Source organism: Emys orbicularis, chromosome 6 (assembly GCF_028017835.1).
Source record: "Emys orbicularis isolate rEmyOrb1 chromosome 6, rEmyOrb1.hap1, whole genome shotgun sequence".
Taxonomy (NCBI): Eukaryota; Metazoa; Chordata; order Testudines; family Emydidae; genus Emys; species Emys orbicularis.
Window position 1 is genome coordinate 80,853,134 of NC_088688.1, and position 20,449 is coordinate 80,873,582.

At 37.9% G+C, this 20,449-nt stretch overlaps 1 protein-coding gene across 1 annotated transcript in view; it reads right to left on the reverse strand.

Moving 5' to 3' along the window:
- The window catches only part of FBN2 (fibrillin 2), a 260,834-nt gene that overhangs the window by 136,972 nt on the left and 103,413 nt on the right, over positions 1 to 20,449 (reverse strand). Inside the window, exons 12-19 of the mRNA XM_065406785.1 lie at positions 17,619 to 17,738; positions 16,868 to 16,993; positions 15,532 to 15,654; positions 13,538 to 13,660; positions 8,302 to 8,454; positions 7,470 to 7,523; positions 5,535 to 5,660; positions 2,627 to 2,752 (exon numbers count right to left, since the gene is read on the reverse strand). Coding sequence (XP_065262857.1) covers positions 2,627 to 2,752; positions 5,535 to 5,660; positions 7,470 to 7,523; positions 8,302 to 8,454; positions 13,538 to 13,660; positions 15,532 to 15,654; positions 16,868 to 16,993; positions 17,619 to 17,738 — 951 coding nt within the window. The remainder of the gene's footprint in view (positions 1 to 2,626; positions 2,753 to 5,534; positions 5,661 to 7,469; positions 7,524 to 8,301; positions 8,455 to 13,537; positions 13,661 to 15,531; positions 15,655 to 16,867; positions 16,994 to 17,618; positions 17,739 to 20,449) is intronic.

Consider the following 20,449-nt stretch of genomic DNA (forward strand, 5'->3'; position numbering starts at 1 on the left):
AGAATTTGGAAGGAGGGAAAAAAAAAAAAAAAAAAAAAAGAGTGAAATGAATTCATTCCTCAAACTGCTAAGCCACTCAATGTTAGAAAAAGTGTAATAGATTTTATAGTTTCATAGACAGCTTTATGCCAAACCATTACTGGATCATTTTTGCCTGACCAGCTAAATCTAAACTTCCGCCTAACTACGGGATTTTTAGATGGATACAACAGATCATTCATAAAGCATGTGTGTATAATTTAATATGCACACAAGCATATTAACAATAACTGACAAGACACTTCAGCTCCTGCTGTAAACAAAATATATTTTAGGGTGTCTGGATTAAAATAATTATGTTCAGAAGGAAAACTTCCCCAAAACTTCAGGTTTAATATAAACCTGAACTTTTGGGGAATGAGGTACCAAGTCAGTTTCACCAAGTGGAGAAGTAGATAGAAATATCTTTAATATTCTGGGTTTATTAGATTCCAAATAAATAGCATTACTGATGATCACAAAATTACCATATTAATTTTAAAATAGTACATATGTAACGGCAGTAGTCAATACTATAAGGTCAAATGTGCCCTACCAAACAAGGATTGCTTACTGTGGAGGGCAGTGCAGAAGTAGTAATGGGTGTCAATACGTCTCACTGAGACACAAAACTTCACTGCACATGGGCAGCACAGCCACTCAGTCACAATTGCTCTCTGTAACAGGGTGTGCTTCCCTCAAGTAGCCAACCAGCTCTGGTGACTGATCTGAAAGGGGTGAATGGGTCACAACCCTAGCTTGTCCTAGCTCCTTTTGGTGTAACAATGCTAGCCCAATATAGTCTTGGTACTAAAGGGAGCACTAATACTGTAACCACAGCCAGCCCCTATCGTGATATATTGCTTACTTATGAAAATGCAGAAGTTTTCTTATGAAAATTTGAAGTTGCTGTAGGTAAACAACAAACAGGAGTTTTGTTTATTCATTAGAATACCCAGAGCAAAAAATTACCTATGACCTGTTATCACTTTGAAGAATCATGAATGATCATTCAAATATTTTTTCTTTCAGTGGCAGAATACAGGTACATTTTAAATTTACATAACAATCCACTAATTGGGCTACAATTTTGTCTGCACGCTTCCCCTCCCTTACCCATCAGTCATTGCTTGCTGTAGTTGTGAAATATCTCTGTATACCCCACGTACCTATTATACTGAAATGTTATACCAGAAATTATAGTCAGAAGCACTGTGCTGTGTAAGTTTAAATAAATCAGACTTGCTCACTATTTGTATTTTTATATTTGATGCAGGCTGGTTAAACTGATCATTAATTTAGTTAATGCACCTTTTAAACTTAGATAAAAGTTAAAAGTGGCCATTCTTTCAAATTATGAGTTGAATTTTCTTGATAAATGGAAATGACTTTCAGGCTTCTAATGACATATCCTTGCATGCTCCCCTGAAAATACCAACCCTATCACAATTTTATAGTGACACCTAGACCATAGGCCTAGTTTTGTTTTGAATTAATACGTTAATTTGTCTGGTTATGTTCTCAGACTGAAAACCAAAAGTGGATGGAGATGTCCTTTTTAATTCAATTTAAATGATTTCAGCTCAGTTGTTTGTGTTCTGGTATCTTGTTCAATACATTAGCAAATTTATGGTCAGAGTTAAGCTTTGAAGTTAAATATCAAGATGAACATGCAAACAACATCTCTCTTGGTAATATAATGTCTGTCTGCAGCAGATTCAAGACACTAGCATATTAAGCATAGAGAGAAAACCACTTTCACTGCTAAAACTATTTTTAAAAAATATGAAAGCTTAAACTCTCAAGAATAAATTTTAGCTAAATACTGTGTATAGTATTCTAAGACAGTATAGTGATGAGTACAGTATAAATCCCTGGATATGACTGATAGGAAAAGACTACTCTGAAAAGAATGCAGTTGGATCTTTAACAGACAATGAGAGCAGACAAACCCTCAGTTTTTAATGGATGCATGGAACACAATTCCCTTTGAATGGAAAAGGACTGAGTTGACCCTGCCAGGAACTGAACCACTGGCTCATGAGATTCTAAGTATTCCAAAGCTGAAGCCTTCAACTTGCAACCCATTCCCTTTGGAAAAGGGCAATTCACAGTGATAATACTGAATTATATAATTCAAGTGGCCAACCCAAAAATAACACTGAAAATTATCAAAAGTCCACTATTCCTGGTAGCATTATGCATTTCTGTTCAAAATAAAACAGAAATTAACACCTCTGCTCCAACTTCATTTATCAGCACAATCAACACCAGAGATCTGCACTCACAGAATGCCCAAGAGATAAATGTGCATTTTCTTTAACTTTCTCTTCAAAGTATTCTGTCTAACAAAACATACTGTCATGTAGAAAATGAACTGGCTATATTGGAGGAAATTCAGTCATGCCCCATCATTCTAACAGAATTCCACTGAGAGCAATTACAAGATGCATCTTTTGATTTATACCATAATATAGGCCTTTCTTTCCCTTCCCTTCGTTGTTTTGTATCACCCTGAGTCTTCTCTGCTCATCTCATAAACTCCAATACTATAATATCACAGATTAGATCAACACTATCCAGATGGCTCCCACTGCAGCATTTTTACCTTCACATGTGTCAGTCTCAGTGCTGAATACATAACCCTTTGGACATGTACAGCTGTAGCTTCCAGGTGTGTTTCGACACAGGCCATTGTCACACAGCAGTCTGTTCACTGAACATTCATCAATGTCTGGAAAAGATCAGGTAGACATATTAATGAACAAGTCTGCCCTCCTTTTCTCCAAGTATTATTTTAACTGGACTCTCAGCAGCAGTCATGTGTCTGACATTCAGTTTTCTGCATTTGTATCTGAACAAGGAGAAATGCCAATACTTGGTTTCAAGAGGTTAATTAACTTTCAAATTCCTCTTACCCCATATTCTATATTACATTTAAGAATTTTCACTACTATTTTGTAAATACATATCAGTTTTTCAGTAAAGCACAGCTCTATGTTCTCAGCATGTCCTCCATTAGAACACGGCGACCTTGGGATATTTAGCAGTTTATAAACAGCCATGATTATTGCCCTTGGATTTGTCTGTTTGGCAGCCAGCAGTGATGTTAAACATGCTTTTAACAAAAATTCATTAACAGTTACATCACTGTGCTAATCCTTTTTTCTGTGCAAATATTTGCTATCAGAGAAGGTACAGTAGGAAACGCCTACACTAATATCTACATATAAAATACCCCGCTACACTCCAGCTGATCACACACTGAAATATTGCAACCATGAGTGTCTCATGAGTGTCCATATTTCTACCTAGCTACTGATTGATAGCAGATACATTACCACAAGCTAACAAAGCTGAAAAGTCCGGAAAAATCCGGAAAACCCAAAAGTTAATGTTGCTCCTTAACTTTACTTTAGACATTTGCAAATCTTCTATAATACACATTAACAAACAATATTACTGTAAACTGCTTATGCTTAACAATGAAAACAAAATTATAAAATCTAATTTTTTAAAAGTTATTCTGTGATTCCCATTACTGTAGTATTTTAACACCTCACAAACACTTTATCCTCCCAATTTGTGAAGAAAGTGCTATTATCCCCATTATACAGCTGGGGATGTAAGAGAAATTAAGGGCTTAATCTAATTTCCATCAAAACCAATAAGATGATTTCAAGATACTTCAGTGGACATTAGATTGGAGTGAGTTGCCAAAGGTCACACAGGAAGTCTGTGTCAGAGCTGAGAAAATAATCCAGCCTTTCTGAGTTCCAGTTCAATGCTTTAACAAGACCACCCTTCCTCTCATACAACATACACCTCTACCTCGATATAACGCTGACCTCGGGAGCCAAAAAATCTTACCGCATTATAGGTGAAACCGCGTTATATCGAACTTGCTTTGATCCACCGGAGTGCGCAGCCCCGCCCTCCCGGAGCACTGCTTTACCGCGTTATATCCAAATTCGTGTTATATCGGGTTGCGTTATATCGAGGTAGCGGTGTATGTGCAACTTAAAACTGTAGGAGCAACCTTTTGGTATTTCCAGTCTTTTGACTGCTTGATTTCTCAAGGTTAATGTTTCAGTAAAGAAAAGGTCTATCTCCCTCTTTAACTGACAATTTTTTAAGAAGAGGAAAAAGAAGCAAAAAAGGACAGAATGAGGTAATTAGAGAGACAAGGTGAGTGAGGTAATATCTTTTACTGGACCAACTTCTATTGGTGAGAGAGACAAGCTTTCGAGCTTACACCGAGCTCTTCTTCAGGTCTAGGAAATGTCCTCAGAGTGCCACAGCTATGTACAAGCTAGAACAGATTGTTTAGTATAAGTTGTTAACACATGATAACAGTTTTCAAGTACATAAAAGGTTGTTACAAGGAGGAGGGAGAAAAATTGTTCTTCTTAACTTCTGAGGATAGGACAAGAAGCAATGGGCTTAAATTGCAGCAAGGGAGGTTTAAGTTGGACCTTAGGAAAAACTTCCTGACTGTCAGGATGGTTAAGCACTGGAATAAATTGCCTAGGCAGGTTGTGGAATCTCCATCATTGCAGATTTTTAAGAGCAGGTTAGACAAACACCTATCAGGAATGGTCTAGATAATACTTAGTCCTGCCATGAGTGCAGGGGACTTGACTAGATGACCTCCCGAGGTCCCTTCCAGTCCTATGATTCTATGATATTTCATGGGACAATTCAAACGGAAGTGGCTTTTCCAGTCATAGGGGGGAAAGGGGGGGGGGAAAGCTCAGGGTGAGGTGTGTGGTTTAAATGGGTTATAGATTGTTGTAATAAACCAGTATCTCTATTCAGTCCATGATTTTTTGTGTCTATCAAAGTTATGAATTTAAGATGCCAGACTTGTCATCTGAAGGTGTTGTGCAGGTTTCCTTTGAGGATGAGGACTGAGAGGTCAGATATAGAATGATCACTTTGTGAAAAGGGTTCATCCACAGTTGATATGGTGTTTTTGTCTTTTAGCATTTTTCTGTGTGAATTCATTTGAGAGCATAGTGATTGTTTCATTTCACCCATATAGTTTTTATTGGGGCATTTAGTGAACTGGATGAGGTACACCACATGTTGTGTTAGGCTTGCGTAGGACCCTTGTGGGAGGTGTTGACCATCGCAGCAGTGGAGATATCTCTCTAGGTTTTACATCTGTTGTTCTGTCAAAGTCTGGTGCTGCTTTGAGTTGGTATGGCCTGTTCTGTGGGGAGCTTGCTTCTGATGACAAACTTGGAGAGGTTGGGGTGTTGTTTGAAGACCAGAAGAGAAGGTTAAGGAGAGATTTATTTCAGGCTGTAGTCCCCATAGAGTATGGGTTGTAAGAGGGCTGCTCCTGAATGTACAGACTGAAAGGGGTAGATTTTCTAAAGAGATTTTGTGCTTTTTCATTGTAGCTAAACGTAACATCCACTTTTCTCACACACTAAAGGTCCTCTCCTGCTTCCACTAAAATCAATGCGAGTTTAACCATTAGTAATTAATTAATAACTCAAATAACTTACCAACACAGTTCCTTCCAGAGGGATCAGGTTCATAGCCACTGTTACAATTACAACGATAGCTACCACGTAGGTTTTCACAAATTCCATTGGCGCAAATATCAGGATCCAATGCACACTCATTAATATCTGTATCAATATAATAGAGAAGATTAATGCAACTATATTACACATTTAATGCTGTGAAACATCTTATCTTGGAATAGTTGCATACATAGAAATGCCTCTAACTCAAAATATCTATTTTGTAAGTGTAGTGACTATGGATTGAGGGCCGAAGAGCCATTCTTTGCACATTTTCATCTCATAGGATCCAGGACTTTTCCACATTAACAAAACAAAACAAAAAATTACTCCTTCTATATGTTGATTCCTCTGGTTTATATAGATCCATTCAGAAACACTGGAAAGAACAACAAGGATGCCGGGCCTGATTGTGATCTCACTTAAACCTCTTTTACACTGATGCTACTCCACTTATTTCCATGATTTACTTGGACTGATTAACAGTGGTGCATCTGAGATCAGTATCTGGCCTGCAATTTATGTGTACACCGATACATACTCAGACAAACACTTTGTTAACCTTGCATTAAAGATTATAAGATGTCCAAAGCTTTCATAAGAAAATGTAAATCAGTGGAATCTGGTCTACTTTATGGTGTTATTACAAATCTATAACCAAAGTTCACTAACCTTGACTGAATCTTGGGGAACACAAGGCACATTTCATGCTACATCCTACCTCCCTGTAGCACAGATTTCGCCTAACAAGTCCAGACCCTCCTTTTCCCTTAAGGTGGTTTTTTTTTTTTGGTAGAAGTTCAGTACCCTCCTATGCCCCAACTTTTCTGATGTCTTCAGGGAGCAACCAGGTGGGTCCATGAATAGAATGAAGGGAGCAGGACTGGGTGACTGTTACTGCAGTGTGGTAAAAGCAGTATGACTAGGGTGGAGAGACAAATGGACATGACTGGGAATGAGAACTGTCTGTAAGGGGGATTTCCTGCCTGCTCTCAGTAAAGGGAACAGATGAGGAGGAAAACACTGCTTTGGTTGGGGTAGGGGGTTCCGGTTTGAAGATGTTCAATTTTCCCCTGCTTTGGGGAATGGTTTGAGCAAGCCAAGTTCTTCAGAGTAAGCAGCAGCAGGGTCCTCTGCGAACCTGTTTTCACTTGTATGAGATCCACAGCAAAGGTTACAATTTCGTTCAGGCCTCCAAAAGGGATTTTAATTTATATTTGCTCCCTGGAGGAGATTAATCTTCTGAAGGCACCTGGCAAAGACTACGATCTGTCTTATATCCCTTGTGAAGAGTTACAGTCTTCAGGTACTGAACAAAGACTATAACCTCCACAGAGGACCTCATACAAATTCCCATAGTTAGAAACTGTAGCTTTGCGGGAAATGGTTATTTCTCTTGTGAGATTTACAGGCTCACCAAGTGGCACTAGTGGAGCTTCTACAGTCAGTAAACCATAAAGTTCTCATCTCAGCGAATTTACAAACGCTGCTTATGTACGTCACGTTACTTACGTGAAGACATTAAAAATCACAGCCTGTAAAATGATAAAACTAGGCCCATATGCTTACAATATTGAACAGAAATAACATTTTCTTCTTTATTTAAGTATTATTTTTAAATGCTAACTATGCTATTGCTGAAAGTACTATAGTAGGGTATCATCCTGCTCCCACTGAAGTGATGGGAGTTTTACTCCTGACTTGGATGGGAACAATTCTCATCCTTTCTTAGGAACCTTTGATTTATTTTTATATTGTACCATATTAAAAACATACCATATCTTGAAAAAAGCCTTTAGCCACTTGTATCTTATGAAAAATCCAAATGCTGAATTCATACTTTTGAATATTTGTTTTACTTTCATTATTTTTCGTGAGTCTTATATATATATAAGAAAAAAAATGCAACATTACCTCGTCCATCCACAGTAATCCCTACTCCACTGCTACACAGCCCATGGAAATCAGCTACTCGATTGAAACAGAAGTTGTATAAAAAATGTTAGTTCTAAACCTCCAAGTACATACTTGAATGAAAACTGTGACATCATGAAACGAAACACTAAAAGGAAATATATGGTATTATCCTCTCAAAAGTACCATCTCCTCGAGTTAGTACCTACAACAGTAACATCACACATGATGCTAACTGACAGCTTCACAACAGGGCAATGTCACCCCAGAAAGCAACATGGACTGTTCTCCAAAATATGGTGATATGAATACTGTTTTCAAGGGGTGTATGTGGCAAATAAACTGTTTCTTCATGTTCTCTGCATTTTGCTGTTACTAAAGATGAGTGAACTAGTTCTTATTAAAAAATTAATTAAAAAAGAGTGGTTTGAACATCAACCCTAATTCCAAACTGAATAGTGACTGTACTTTACACTGGACTGATTTGGTTAGGGAACCTACAGCTCCTTGTCTAACGCCTTTAAGGTACCTTTTCTCCGATCCAACATAACCTCTTCTGGCTCACCCTACGCTTAAAGATAATTATGAGGCCCAGCTGCATCGATCTAGACCTTGGTGCCTACACCCTGAATTCTCACATAGTCTGGACAGCTCTGGAGTTTGGTGCACTGTAGACAGCACTGGGCATGGAAGAACTTAAACATTTTCTTCTTTTGTTCACATTAAATACTACAAATTTAGATTACCTTGAAAATAAATGCTATGAATCTGCTTTGAAACAGACGTATTAGTCTATGTTAGCTGTGAGATCAGAAGAATTATACAACTTTACCTGAGTTCTTGGCAGGACATGGGTGACATGGCTCTCCAAAGCCATAGTCTGGATTGGCACAGCAACATTCAGATTTTGTCACTGCCCCAGGGAAAGGGCGGACACACACTCCTTTTTTGATTCCTCCATAGCATGTGCTGCGCATATGAGTATCTAAGAAAGGGGAGGCAGAGAAAGAATTATGTTTTCTTACACTAGGAAGGATATGAATGAATACTCTTTCAACAAGAACCTGAGGTCATAATCTTATCCAGTGAAAGGGATACATTTTGTCCTGTATGCAGGATGGCTCACTTAGAAGCCACCGAAAGCCAAGTGCCTGCATCGAAGAACAGAATTTGGCTCTAAATAGTTATCTGAATGTTCCCTTTCCAAGTATATGTTCCCATCTGTGGTGTATGTTCTTTCCAAACTCATCTGTCATTTGGAGGCTGATTCTGCATGCTTATGTTTAATAGTACAGTAACTTACTCCATGAAAAGTGCCATCGGACTCAATGGCACTACTTATGAAGCAAGATAGTACTCAGTGTAAGGGTAGCAGAAAGGAGCCTTTTGATTGAAGTTCTTTGATGCACTTGTCTGCAAAATGCCTATGACATTGTGAGTATTACTAACATAAAATAAAATAAGATAAAATCAGCCCCACGTAATGTGATAACTTTCAGATTACAAATACTTTTCCGCGAGCTAGAATGTCTGAATAATATTATTCAGATCATTCAGTGAATCATGTAGTATAGTCAGGTAGAAAGCTCCTGTGTCAGATCCTGCAATACTGTAGATTTCTAAACACCATACAGACTCCTTGAAATTCTATCCAGAGGATTACGTATGAATGAAAATTTTGTTACACACTATTTGAAATAACCTACTTTATGTCTGGAACAACGATATCATCTTTTTGTAAAACTGAAATTCCCAAATGAGTCATGAATCTGCCTCATGATTTCTTGGCATCTTAAGGGCATTTCCTGTTGAAACTGTAATATTTATGGTATATCTTTAAGAGGTACTAGTGATGACCCATGGGTATGGTTCTATGAGTGAGGTGGGCAAATGTGTGTGTGGTTCTGGCAGAGTTGTGCTGATTTGTGCATAGGTTGAATAGTGGCAGTTGGGCCAAGTAATCCCCCATCCCTGCAGTCTCCCTCATACACCCAATGAAATTACAAGAAAGAGAAAGAGTAGTGATTGGTTGAGTTACCTCTGCTATCACAATTGTCTAGAATTCTTGGTATGACAAAGATAGATGCCTTTCTGTAGCTGTCACACAGGTGTAATTCATAAAATCAAAATAGCCAACAACTTAAAAACTGGATGGCAACAGATTGCAAATCCCAGCAATGACAGGATCTGGGGATATTCTAAACAAAAAAGAGCTCTCAACCATGCATGTAGCTGTATATATTACTTCACACTGACTGAATAGACATTCTGGGCTTCAGAATGACACAGACAGAGTGGCAATTCTGGAATCTTATAAGTAGCAGCAGTCCATCTTGAAAGCTCCAAGCCGTTCAGTTACTGTGTGGCATGCTATAGCATCGCAAGTGACTAGAAAAATGCAATTCTCGAGTAACAGTCCTTGCCACAGATAATGCAGATGCAGGGTCAGAGGGATGAAGTCAGGGCACTACTAGCACTTAAGGCCTGTTGTGCTTTCCTCTCTTCACTTTCCCCTCTCTCTCAACCACCTTTTTTCAGCCTCTTTGACTCCCTGTTGCAGCACAATCCTCCAGTCTAACCTGTTGCTAACTGCATCCTCCCCAGCTTTATGTTGAAAGTTTTCAAATTCCTTTTGCAAAATGTCCTTGAACCTGAGTCTAGGTTGGCCTAGTAGCTTTGGAGCATCTGCAAATTCTCCATAAAGGAGATCCTTTGGAATGCATGCATTCAATGCAGATGACCAAGCCAGTGGAGATACCTGTGTCTAAGAATGATGAGTAGACTTGACCATTTCGCTTTTTCAAGTACTTCGGTGTCGTGGACTTATGTTTCCCACTTCATATTTAGAATACAGTGAAAACAGCGGGTATGGAAGATGTTTAGCCTTTGCTCAAGCCTGCTGGGGGCAGTCCACCACCATACAGCAGTGTGCTCAGAATGGTAGGCCTGTATCTTGGTGTTCAATGTTAGTTTCCTGTTATCCCACACATGCTTGGTCAGCTGGCCGAATGTGGTGCTTGCCTTTCTGATGCCAGAATTAATCTTGTCATCTAGAGATAAGTTATCAGATACAGTCGGTCCCAAATAGCATAACTTGTGCACAATTTCTATCATGGTGCTATTAAAACTTCTGGTGCAGCCAAGAGACCTTGGGCCATAATCAATGTCTTCTTTAGACTGATGGTTAGTCCAAATTCACCACAAGCTAGCACAAAGCTATTACATAAGATTCCTCCTTCCTTCCTTCTTGAAGCAAAGAATCTTATTATATAGATATTTGCAGCTGCGTACACTCACAAGTGAAATACTGTGCCGAGCTGGCCTTACAATTTGTAAAGCCCCAAACTGCTGGAACACTGGGGGTGGGAGGTAAAGGAGAGCACAGAAAACTGAACACTGAGTTGATTCCCACTACTGTCTTTCCCACTATTGTCTCACTCCCAGAGAGTGAGATCAGACCAGCCTGGACCCCAAAATGTGTGGAGCACAAAAAGTTGCTGCATGGCTAGTTCTTAAAGCTGGCTCTGCTACTGTGCCCTAATTGTGAAATCCCTAATACAATACCATCTCAGGCTGTTTGTGCTCATTTGAATATTTTATTGGCAATATTTATTAACATGATATAAGCAAATATCATGGCTGCAACATCAGTGAGAACAATTCTTGGTTTAAACCTTAGCATAAGTTTAATTAACTATAATAAAATTCCTGCATTTATTAAAATACTGTACATATTTAGTATTCTCATTTAGAAATAGAGTAAAGGAACATTCTGCTTTTCACATTAGCTTCCTTTCACTCCTTGCACCATGCAGACTTTTCCTATTGGAGTTTCTAAATGGAGTTTGTAATTGAATGGGTCAGACTGAGCTGGCACTTGGTGGAACACTGCAGTGGTTTTATTTTGGTAATCCCCCAGCTTCTGCAGAATTAAAATTTTTGTTTTAAAATAAGAATATAAAGTGCTTAGCCCTTATGGTTTTAGAGATACCCTTCCCAATATTAACTGATGCAGTACAATCTTCCTGTGTCTGTAGACATGCAGGCAGGAATAATGGACTGCGTCTTCAGTACATGGAGCTAACCTTAGTTTTAAGCCACTTTTGTGTTATCCCAATCCTCAGGGCCTAGTTCAGCCTCAGGGTTGTTCTTAGTTGTGCAGGCTTATAATGTGCTCTATAGGGCCATAATTCCAGCAGGGATCAGCAGAGAACAGAATGCTTCAACTATAAAGAACTATGGTTCTTTATATCCCTTTATCCTTGATCTGGTTGAATAGTTCTAAGATTGCTGATAACTGCTGTATTATTTATCTCAACTACATTTATCTTAACTTAGAAGCATAATTATGACAATTTAAATGTTGACACAGTTAACTACTTCACTGCTATTCATTTTAAGTACCACCATGTTCTTCTTCCAATCTGATCCCTCGGTAATAGCAAACAGCCAGCTACACAAAAGAAATCTGATAAAAAGCCATCAGACAACATCTGCTATCACCCAATGATTATCTATATTGCCTTTTTTCCAATACACATCTTTAAGCACAGTGAACATGCACATTTACAGTACTGTCAAGTATCAGAGGGGTAGCTGTGTTAGTCTGGATCTGTAAAAAGCGACAAAGAGTCCTGTGGCACCTTATAGACTAACAGACGTATTGGAGCATAAGCTTTTGTGGGTGAATAACCACTTCGTCGGATGCATATAGTGGAAATTTCCAGAGGCAGGTATAAATATGCAGGCAAGAATCAGTCTAGAGATAACGAGGTTAGTTCAATCAGGGAGGATGAGGCCCTCTTCTAGCAGCTGAGGTGTGAACACCAAGAGAGGAGAAACTGCTTTTGTAGTTGGCTAGCCATTCACAGTCTTTGTTTAATCCTGAGCTGATGGTGTCAAATTTGCAAATGAACTGAAGCTCAGCAGTTTTTTCTTTGGAGTCTGGTCCTGAAGTTTTTTTGCTGCAGGATGGCTACCTTTAAATCTGCTACTGTGTGTCCAGGGAGATTAAAGTGTTCTCCTACAGGATTTTGTATATTGCCATTCCTAATATCGGACTTGTGTCCATTTATCCTTTTACGTAGTGACTGTCCAGTTTGGCTGATGTACATAGCAGAGGGGCATTGCTGGCACATGATGGCGTATATTACATTGGTGGACGTGCAAGTGAATGAACCGGTGATGTTGTGGCTGATCTGGTTAGGTCCTGCGACAGTGTCGCTGGTGTAGATATGTGGGCAGAGTTGGCATCGAGGTTTGTTGCATGGATTGGTTACTGAGTTAGAGTTACTATGGTGCGGTGTGTGGTTGCTGGTGAGAATATGCTTAAGGTTGGCAGGTTGTCTGTGGGCGAGGACTGGCCTGCCTCCCAAGGCCTGTGAAAGCGAGGGATCATTGTCCAGTGATCTACAACCCATCCTGGATGAAGCTGAGAGCTATGTGATTTGATAGCCTTAGTTTAAGAATAGAGAAGCTCATTTTTTTCCTTAATCTTTTTTATTTTCTAATTTTCAGCACATTGCGCAGCATAATTTCACGCCACCAAACACAGTGATTCTGAAATATTTATGAGTCCATATAAAATAATGTTTACTTAGGTTGCATTTTTATGATAATTTCTTATATTTCTCCTGTTGGAGTATTGTTTGCTTTACTTGATCTTCATAGGATGAGGGAAAGAGGTGAAAATGAGAGAAACAATATATTCAAAATAATACAACTTCTTTCCCCTCCCCTGACCAAAGTGGTTTATTTTTTCCAATAATTTGGGGTGAGTGATTGGCATTAGAGGAAAGGGTGAGATGTACAAGTGAAAATACTGACTCAGGAATGGAAATGTATTTAAAAAGACACAGGAGACAGCGAAGATGAAGACACACCAGTGTCTGATCCTGTAATCACAGACTATCAACCATGTGGCAGAATGAATCCTATATAATTATTTTAATCTACAACAAATGTCAACATTAACAAGAAGAATGTCTTTTGATTTTTTTTAAATGTTACACTTTGGTAAATCATAATAAGAAGTCCTAATTGCTTTTCATTGAAGAAATCTCACTTACCTACACAAACACGGCCATCAACCCCAACAGCCAGGCCTGGTGGACATTCACACCGAAAAGAACCTTCAATGTTGATGCAATGACCATTCATGCAAATTCCTGGTGTCTGGCATTCATCAATATCTGCCCAGAGGGAAACATAATTCACTTATTGCCATTTTTGAGTAAATGTCATTAAAGCATTGCCTCATGGCACCATAGTAATTGACAGATTGTTGCATTTTCCTGTTAAACTTGATATGCAAGGTCTCAGCCAAAGGGCATGTACTTTAAAACAAATTTTCAGAAAAAATGTTGAGTGTAAAGGTATCAGAGATTCTATATTTAGCTTGTCAATTGCAGATTTTTCACTTTATTTTCTGCCATTTATTTCACAGTAATATTGTGTTTTAAAATTGAAGTTAGAATACAGATAATTATGGCATAATTATCTTTTAGCAAAGCCAGTGCTTCGCTTAACTTCACTAAGGACATGATGCTGTTCCCCGTGGAGTCAGTGACAAAAAACTCCTATTAACTTCAAAGGTGCAGGATCAGACTCTGCAAAGAGAGGTTTACTTTGGCCAGTCGTGCAATTTTCACAGTGAAGTACTGTATATTGAAACAATTTGGATTTTCTATTTAACTCTAAATAGAGTGTCACTACTATTGATTTATCTCACTTCGTTTTTTCTAAGACACCTGTTATTGCAGCATCGAAGTACTGAATTCACTATGAGGTGGTTGAACAAAACATTATGTTGTAATAAAGTTCAGTACTAGAGCATTGTCCTGTAGCAACCATTTATATACCGCAGTCAATCTTTTAGGAGTTATTTCATGGTGATGGGAATTTTTCATTTTTTTAAAATAAAAATAACTGATTTTTAAAATTCAAAACCTGGTAAGACTTTGTTGTTCTCTCAAGCCTGACAATTTATTTGTGCTTTTTAAGAAGCAAGGAAAGGAAGTCTTCTCCTCTTATGAACTAATACTTTGTTACTCAATGCCAGTCTCATACCACACTTGAGTTAAATCAAAGCCAGCTAACCTCTGCTCATGAATACCATTCATTAGTTCAGGCAGCCTATCTTTCTTTTCCCCTGTTTTCTTTATGCTCAGCAAGTTTACGGGTAATTTGCAACTCAGAAATATAAGAACGTCAGGATTTCCCTTCCCCCTTTTTCTAAAATTTGATTTAAATTACAGGGTTTAACCCTACACTTTTTCTTTTGTCTGCAGATAGCATATATCTCTGCAGTTGAAAAAAAAGTGTGGATTCATCTTTTTATGGTCAAGCCATACTAATTTTAATCTAAACATACAGCTTAAAAAGAACCTTTAAGTGTGAACTGGAAAGCTACATGTTTATTTTAAAGGGAACCAGATTCACATAAAAGAGGTCCAATTTTAGTACAGAAAGAAAAAAATGTTCACAGATGAGTTTGGTCATGAAATACCTTTCTACTGAAGGCCCAATCCAACTTCCACAGTTCTCTTTAAATGGAGTTAGATTAGGCTCCATTCTTTAAACGTTCAAAATTTTCCTTTTCTCCATAAAGAAGCTTGTGTTTAGCCCTATGTGATGGTGTCCTAATAAACATTATGTAATTCTAGAGCAACAAGCAACTGAAGTGGGAATTTACTTTTGAATATTCATAAAAAGTAAAACCTTTGAAACTTTTTCATATTGCTACTCTTGTTACTGTTTTTTGAAGTGTTTTACAGAATAAAATTTACAGAATTAATTACAGCTACAGTGTTTCCCACAAATTTTCACAAGCCATCCAACCACTGTATCTTGCACACCATTATTACATGGTTCTGTAATTTCTTTCTAGAATTATAATGAGTATTTTAGGCAGTTTTAGATGACTACTGTACCGACAAGCAAGATATTGGAAAATTATTAAGTCCATGTGACAAAAGATTTGCATTCTTACATGATTCACTAGATAGGAAAAGGTGGTTTCAATCAAGATTGTCCTAATGTGTTATCTTACAATCATACGTACCAGTACAGTAACGCCCATTTGGAGCTAGGACAAACCCTGGTTTACAGATACATTTGAAGCTACCATCCTCATTTATGCACATCCCATTTAAACACATGTTGGTGGTGGTGCACTCATCATGATCTACAGAAACAGAGCACAGAAAATGATATATACCCCTTTAGCCTTGAGGAAACAGAAGGAGCAAAACATCAGAGTTAAAACGTCATTTACCCTGAATATTTCAACAGAGAAGGCACGGTAGTAAATGGTGACTCCTCTTACCTTAGGAGAAGGGAGAACAAGGTTCAACTACCTTAAAGAATTCAAAGCTTGTTGCAGATGCAAGTTTCTCATGACACTTTTTAATAGAAATAAAAATACCCATCTTCTTTAACAAGGCAAAGAAGTAAAACTCAGGCTATGGGATTAAAGGGAGACATGCTGTTACCTGTGGATTGCATATTAGAGTCTGCCCCGAACTGTCAACGGGAATTGTATGGTCCAGTCTGTACTAAACTCTGTGACTATCAGGAATTATCAGAAAATGAAACAATTTATGCTAAGCATTTAAATATGAAGGAACCAGCAAGAAGTATAACCTTCTTCCTAGTCATTAAAAAGAAATTATATAAATATATTATAGCATCTAAATGCCTTTATATTAAATGTATTACTATTACTGTTATTGCAGCAATGACTAAAATGTGCTAGATGCTGTACAAACTCCTACCAAGGCTGAGCCCCCACAGCCAGAGTTTAAAATCTAAAAATAGGAAACTTACTGTTCAGAAACATGAATAGGCCAATGGCCCATTATGGGGATAAACTGTTACAAGTCCTTATGTTGATGCAAGTTAAGAGGAAGGGGAAGCAGGCACTTGCACTACCCCTTGCACTACCCTCACAAATACCTATCACAATTGCAGGATTTTTGCTCAGGACAACACAGGGACTGCTCTCTTGATATTCTTCCAGAGGTGAACAGTAACCTAAAGGGGGCAAGTAGGGGTGTGGAGGAGGTGGGATCATGGTTTTGACCCTCCCTTTCCCTTCTACCCCAGCCCCACCCACTTATGCACTGGGTCACACACAGAGAGACTGCACCCTGCGAAGGACAATTCCTTCCTGAACTCCCTTTGGGATGGTGCAGCTCCATACACCATCTACTTGGTGCAGCTCCTCACACTGTCAACTTGACCCCAGTGAAGCTCTGAGTTCACCTCATACCAGATCTTATTTCACAAAATTCCATCTTTGAAGATCAAGAATACTCTGTGAAGTGTAACTTCTAGAAATGTTAAATCAGAGTCTCCCTTTGGCGCTTCATCCTTGTATAAAGACAAGCTCTCCATACCAACACAGTTTTTTCCATCCGTTGTTAGTTCAAACCCAGCATTGCAAATACACTGGAAACTTCCATCAGTGTTCACACACCGGCCATTTTTACAAAGAACGCCATTCTGTATGCATTCATCAATATCTAAGTGAGAGAGAAAAAATCATTAAAAAAAACCTTTTAAGAGTTTCAATGAGTAAACAATATTAAGAAAACATTGTACCTCACAGCACTTTACAAGGTTTCCATCAGATGACTCTCCATCAATGAACTAAAAGTGACACATTACTAGCTATTGTTTTTAAAAGAGCCTGACAGTAAATATTACCTAGAAAGAAACATTTGGAAGATAGAAAGACCTCATTTTCCTGAACTCCCAGTATGAATATAGCTTTACACTGTCAAACATTTATTATACTGATATAAGACTATTGCACAGTGTTAGTTTGTAGTGATGTTCAATAATTAGTCTATTAAAATATGTATAGCCTTACTTTTCTATGTATTCTCCAATTTAAACCAGCTAGCCAAGTGAACTGGGTCACCAGAAGGAACAGATGAATGGCAAAGGCCAAAAATTAAATCACTATTGTATCTATAGAATTAACTCAAGGGTAGGCCAACATTTCAACTGTAATTAAAAAGCACTTACATCATTGTCATGGTTAACTGAAAAAGAGAACACTAATAATTATTTTCTGAACTCCAATAGAATCTGATATAGCATAACATCTGTATAGTATGCAGATGTATAAACAAATTTTCTTACCAATGCAAGCTTGCTTGGTAGGTGTTCTCTGGAAACCTGCATTGCATTTGCAGTAATAGGATCCAGGTGTATTAACACAATCTCCATTAGTGCATGGGTTTGATGTGCACTCATCAACATCTGTTGGCAGCAGAAAATAAGACCATTAGAGACTTCACAGCATAAATTTGCTTTCAAGTACAGCATTTTATGATTGAAGAAATAAGGTAATTAACAGTCAAACACTGAAGTTTGAAGCCTGTTCTTGGTGCAAAATTATTACTTCCCCAAACACACACACCTATTCTTAGTGTAACTATGGAATCATTTTCAAAAAGGAAGGGAATACAAATAGTATTTTATATCTCTTAAATGTATCCTAAACAAGAGAAGAGAAAAAGAAAGCTATGAAGAATTTGAAACTCCTAGCCTAACAGAAATGAAAAATCCTTTGTTCAGCTTCATATTCAGTTGTTTAACTGAACAACCACTTATTTTCTTTCTTTCTTTTGAATAATAAGCAGGATCTACAATGCAACAAGCAAGCACTAAGTACTTAAAGAAGAGTATTACCCAACACATATACAGTTGAGGTCAGATTATGGTTTTAAGACATGGCATGTACTGTGGGAGTGTGCAGAAGGGCCACGCAGCAGCAGGACTCCTTAGAGGAATTCCAGCTGAGATAGCAATGTCTGGGCAATGCATCCTGATTATTGAGTCCCCAACATAAGGATGCAGGAAGTCCAGTTGTATCCTTTACCCACATTTTCACACCTGGGAGCAGGCAGATACAATCTGGCCCTGAGTTGGGATGCAGTTTGCTTGCCTTCCAAATGATCTCAAACTTGGACTTTGTAAATAACGTCTGACGTTAAATCTCAGTTCATTACACGTTGGAAGTAACTGGCTGGAATGGGAAAGGTAAATAAATAAGGTGATTAATTTTTATCCATTTTCTAAAGGAACATGTGGTGTTGGAGTTTCACAACATAAAAGTGTTGTTCTAGGATTGTTCTGAGACTGAAAATCGCAGCAGCTGAGCTTTTCTACTAGCTAAGGCACAAGCAAGAACACACATTGCACAGGATGCAATAGTGAATGCTCACATTGTTATAAATAATTGCATGTACATACTACATTTCAGACAGATTTTGGATTACACAGAACAGTGCTTTTAGCAAGCTGATTTATAGCAATATTCTTGGCTGGATGAATTTAGGGCCCTCTGGTAAATAGCAAAGAGAATAAAAGGAAAAAGAAATGAAGGATTTAGACAGCCCTTCTCCTCATGCAAAAAGCATTTAGGCTCTTTAAAACACTCACATTTGAATGTGCAGTTGATAGCATCGCTGCAAGAAAGCCAAAAGAATGAAGCAAAATGAAGAAAAGAAAAAAAAAAAATCAAGGAATTAGAAAGAATATAGAAAGCAGTGACTGTAACTGCTTTTCAGTCTGTATATGTTTAGACAAGCCATTTGTTGTCCTCGAATAGAATTTTATGTATTTACATGAGATCCCCACTCAGAGGCAGCTCTACAATTCTTGGCCATAAAGAATGTTTTATTCCCATGAGCAGTGGACCAATCTGTCCTCTGGATGTTTTGGCTCAGTGCTCAGCCAGCCTGCCCAGAAGGATTGCTCATAATTTCTTCAAAACAAAACCCCTCAACTGTAGATCTACTGATAGTATGTCAAACTCTGAATCGGAGTTTCTCATGAATGTTTTATCTAACATCCTACTTCCAATGACTTCTATTATATATTTATCCTGCCCTAGTACAGAGGAGAACAGGAGCAATTTATAAACACTATACTCCTCTACTTTGTTAAGGTTTCTAGTATAGAAAAAAAATGTTTTTTTTCTAGAATAAAAGTTCTAGGCAAATTTGTCAGCTGCTTAAATGTCAAAGCAAATTGATATGCATTGCCAACTACTCTCATTATCAATGAATTCATAAACCCTAGAGAAGGAAAACAATACTCCCCTGTGAAATAGCGGATTTAAGCTTACAAAATCCCTTTCAATCCATGTGTGCCAGATGACTCCTTGTATTTAAATATGAATCTGGGTTTTTCCTATATTATTACATACTAGTGATAAAAGGGGCTCAGGCTAAATATATTCTAATAAAAAAAGCTGTTAACCTTGAGTTCAGGTTACTAGAATGGATATCCTCATCAAAGCAAACTGTCAAAAGCAAGGAAATAAGCATTCAGACTATACAGTCCTCCACCATGTATACTCCCCTCATCATTTTCCCTTTTCAACCTCAACTAACTCCCTTCTGTTGCCCACATCTCTCAATTTTTAAATATTTAATCTGCAACAGTACGCAAAAATTTCACTAAAATATTCTATGGAAAGTTTGATTGTTCTCTGAAGATCTGTTGTGCCAAATCTGAGGACAAAAAAGTATGAAATACAGGGATTTGAATCCAGCTGTAAGTACAATCTCAACACAATTGTAACTGTGGTATTGCTACTGATGCTTCTATAATATTTTTACCATTTTATTCAATATGTTTTTGCAAACACAGTGATAACAAGGAAGGGTTACTACAACACAGACTTCTATCAATTCAGAAAGAGGAACTGATGGTCTATTAGACTGCTCAGTATCAGTCCACTAAGGATTGTTGTGAATCTTATCTCTTTATCAGTAGACAATGATTCATGATGAAAGCTGTACAGTATAATTGGAGGACTGGAAGTTGTGTATAAACCTACCCTTTTGTTCTGGCAGGACCATTTTGGAAAAAGTCATACTTTCTTTTTCTGCCTTACCCCATAAAAATTCTTTAATAATTTTTTGAACTTCTTAAAATATCCTTTGGGGTTTTCCCTGGGT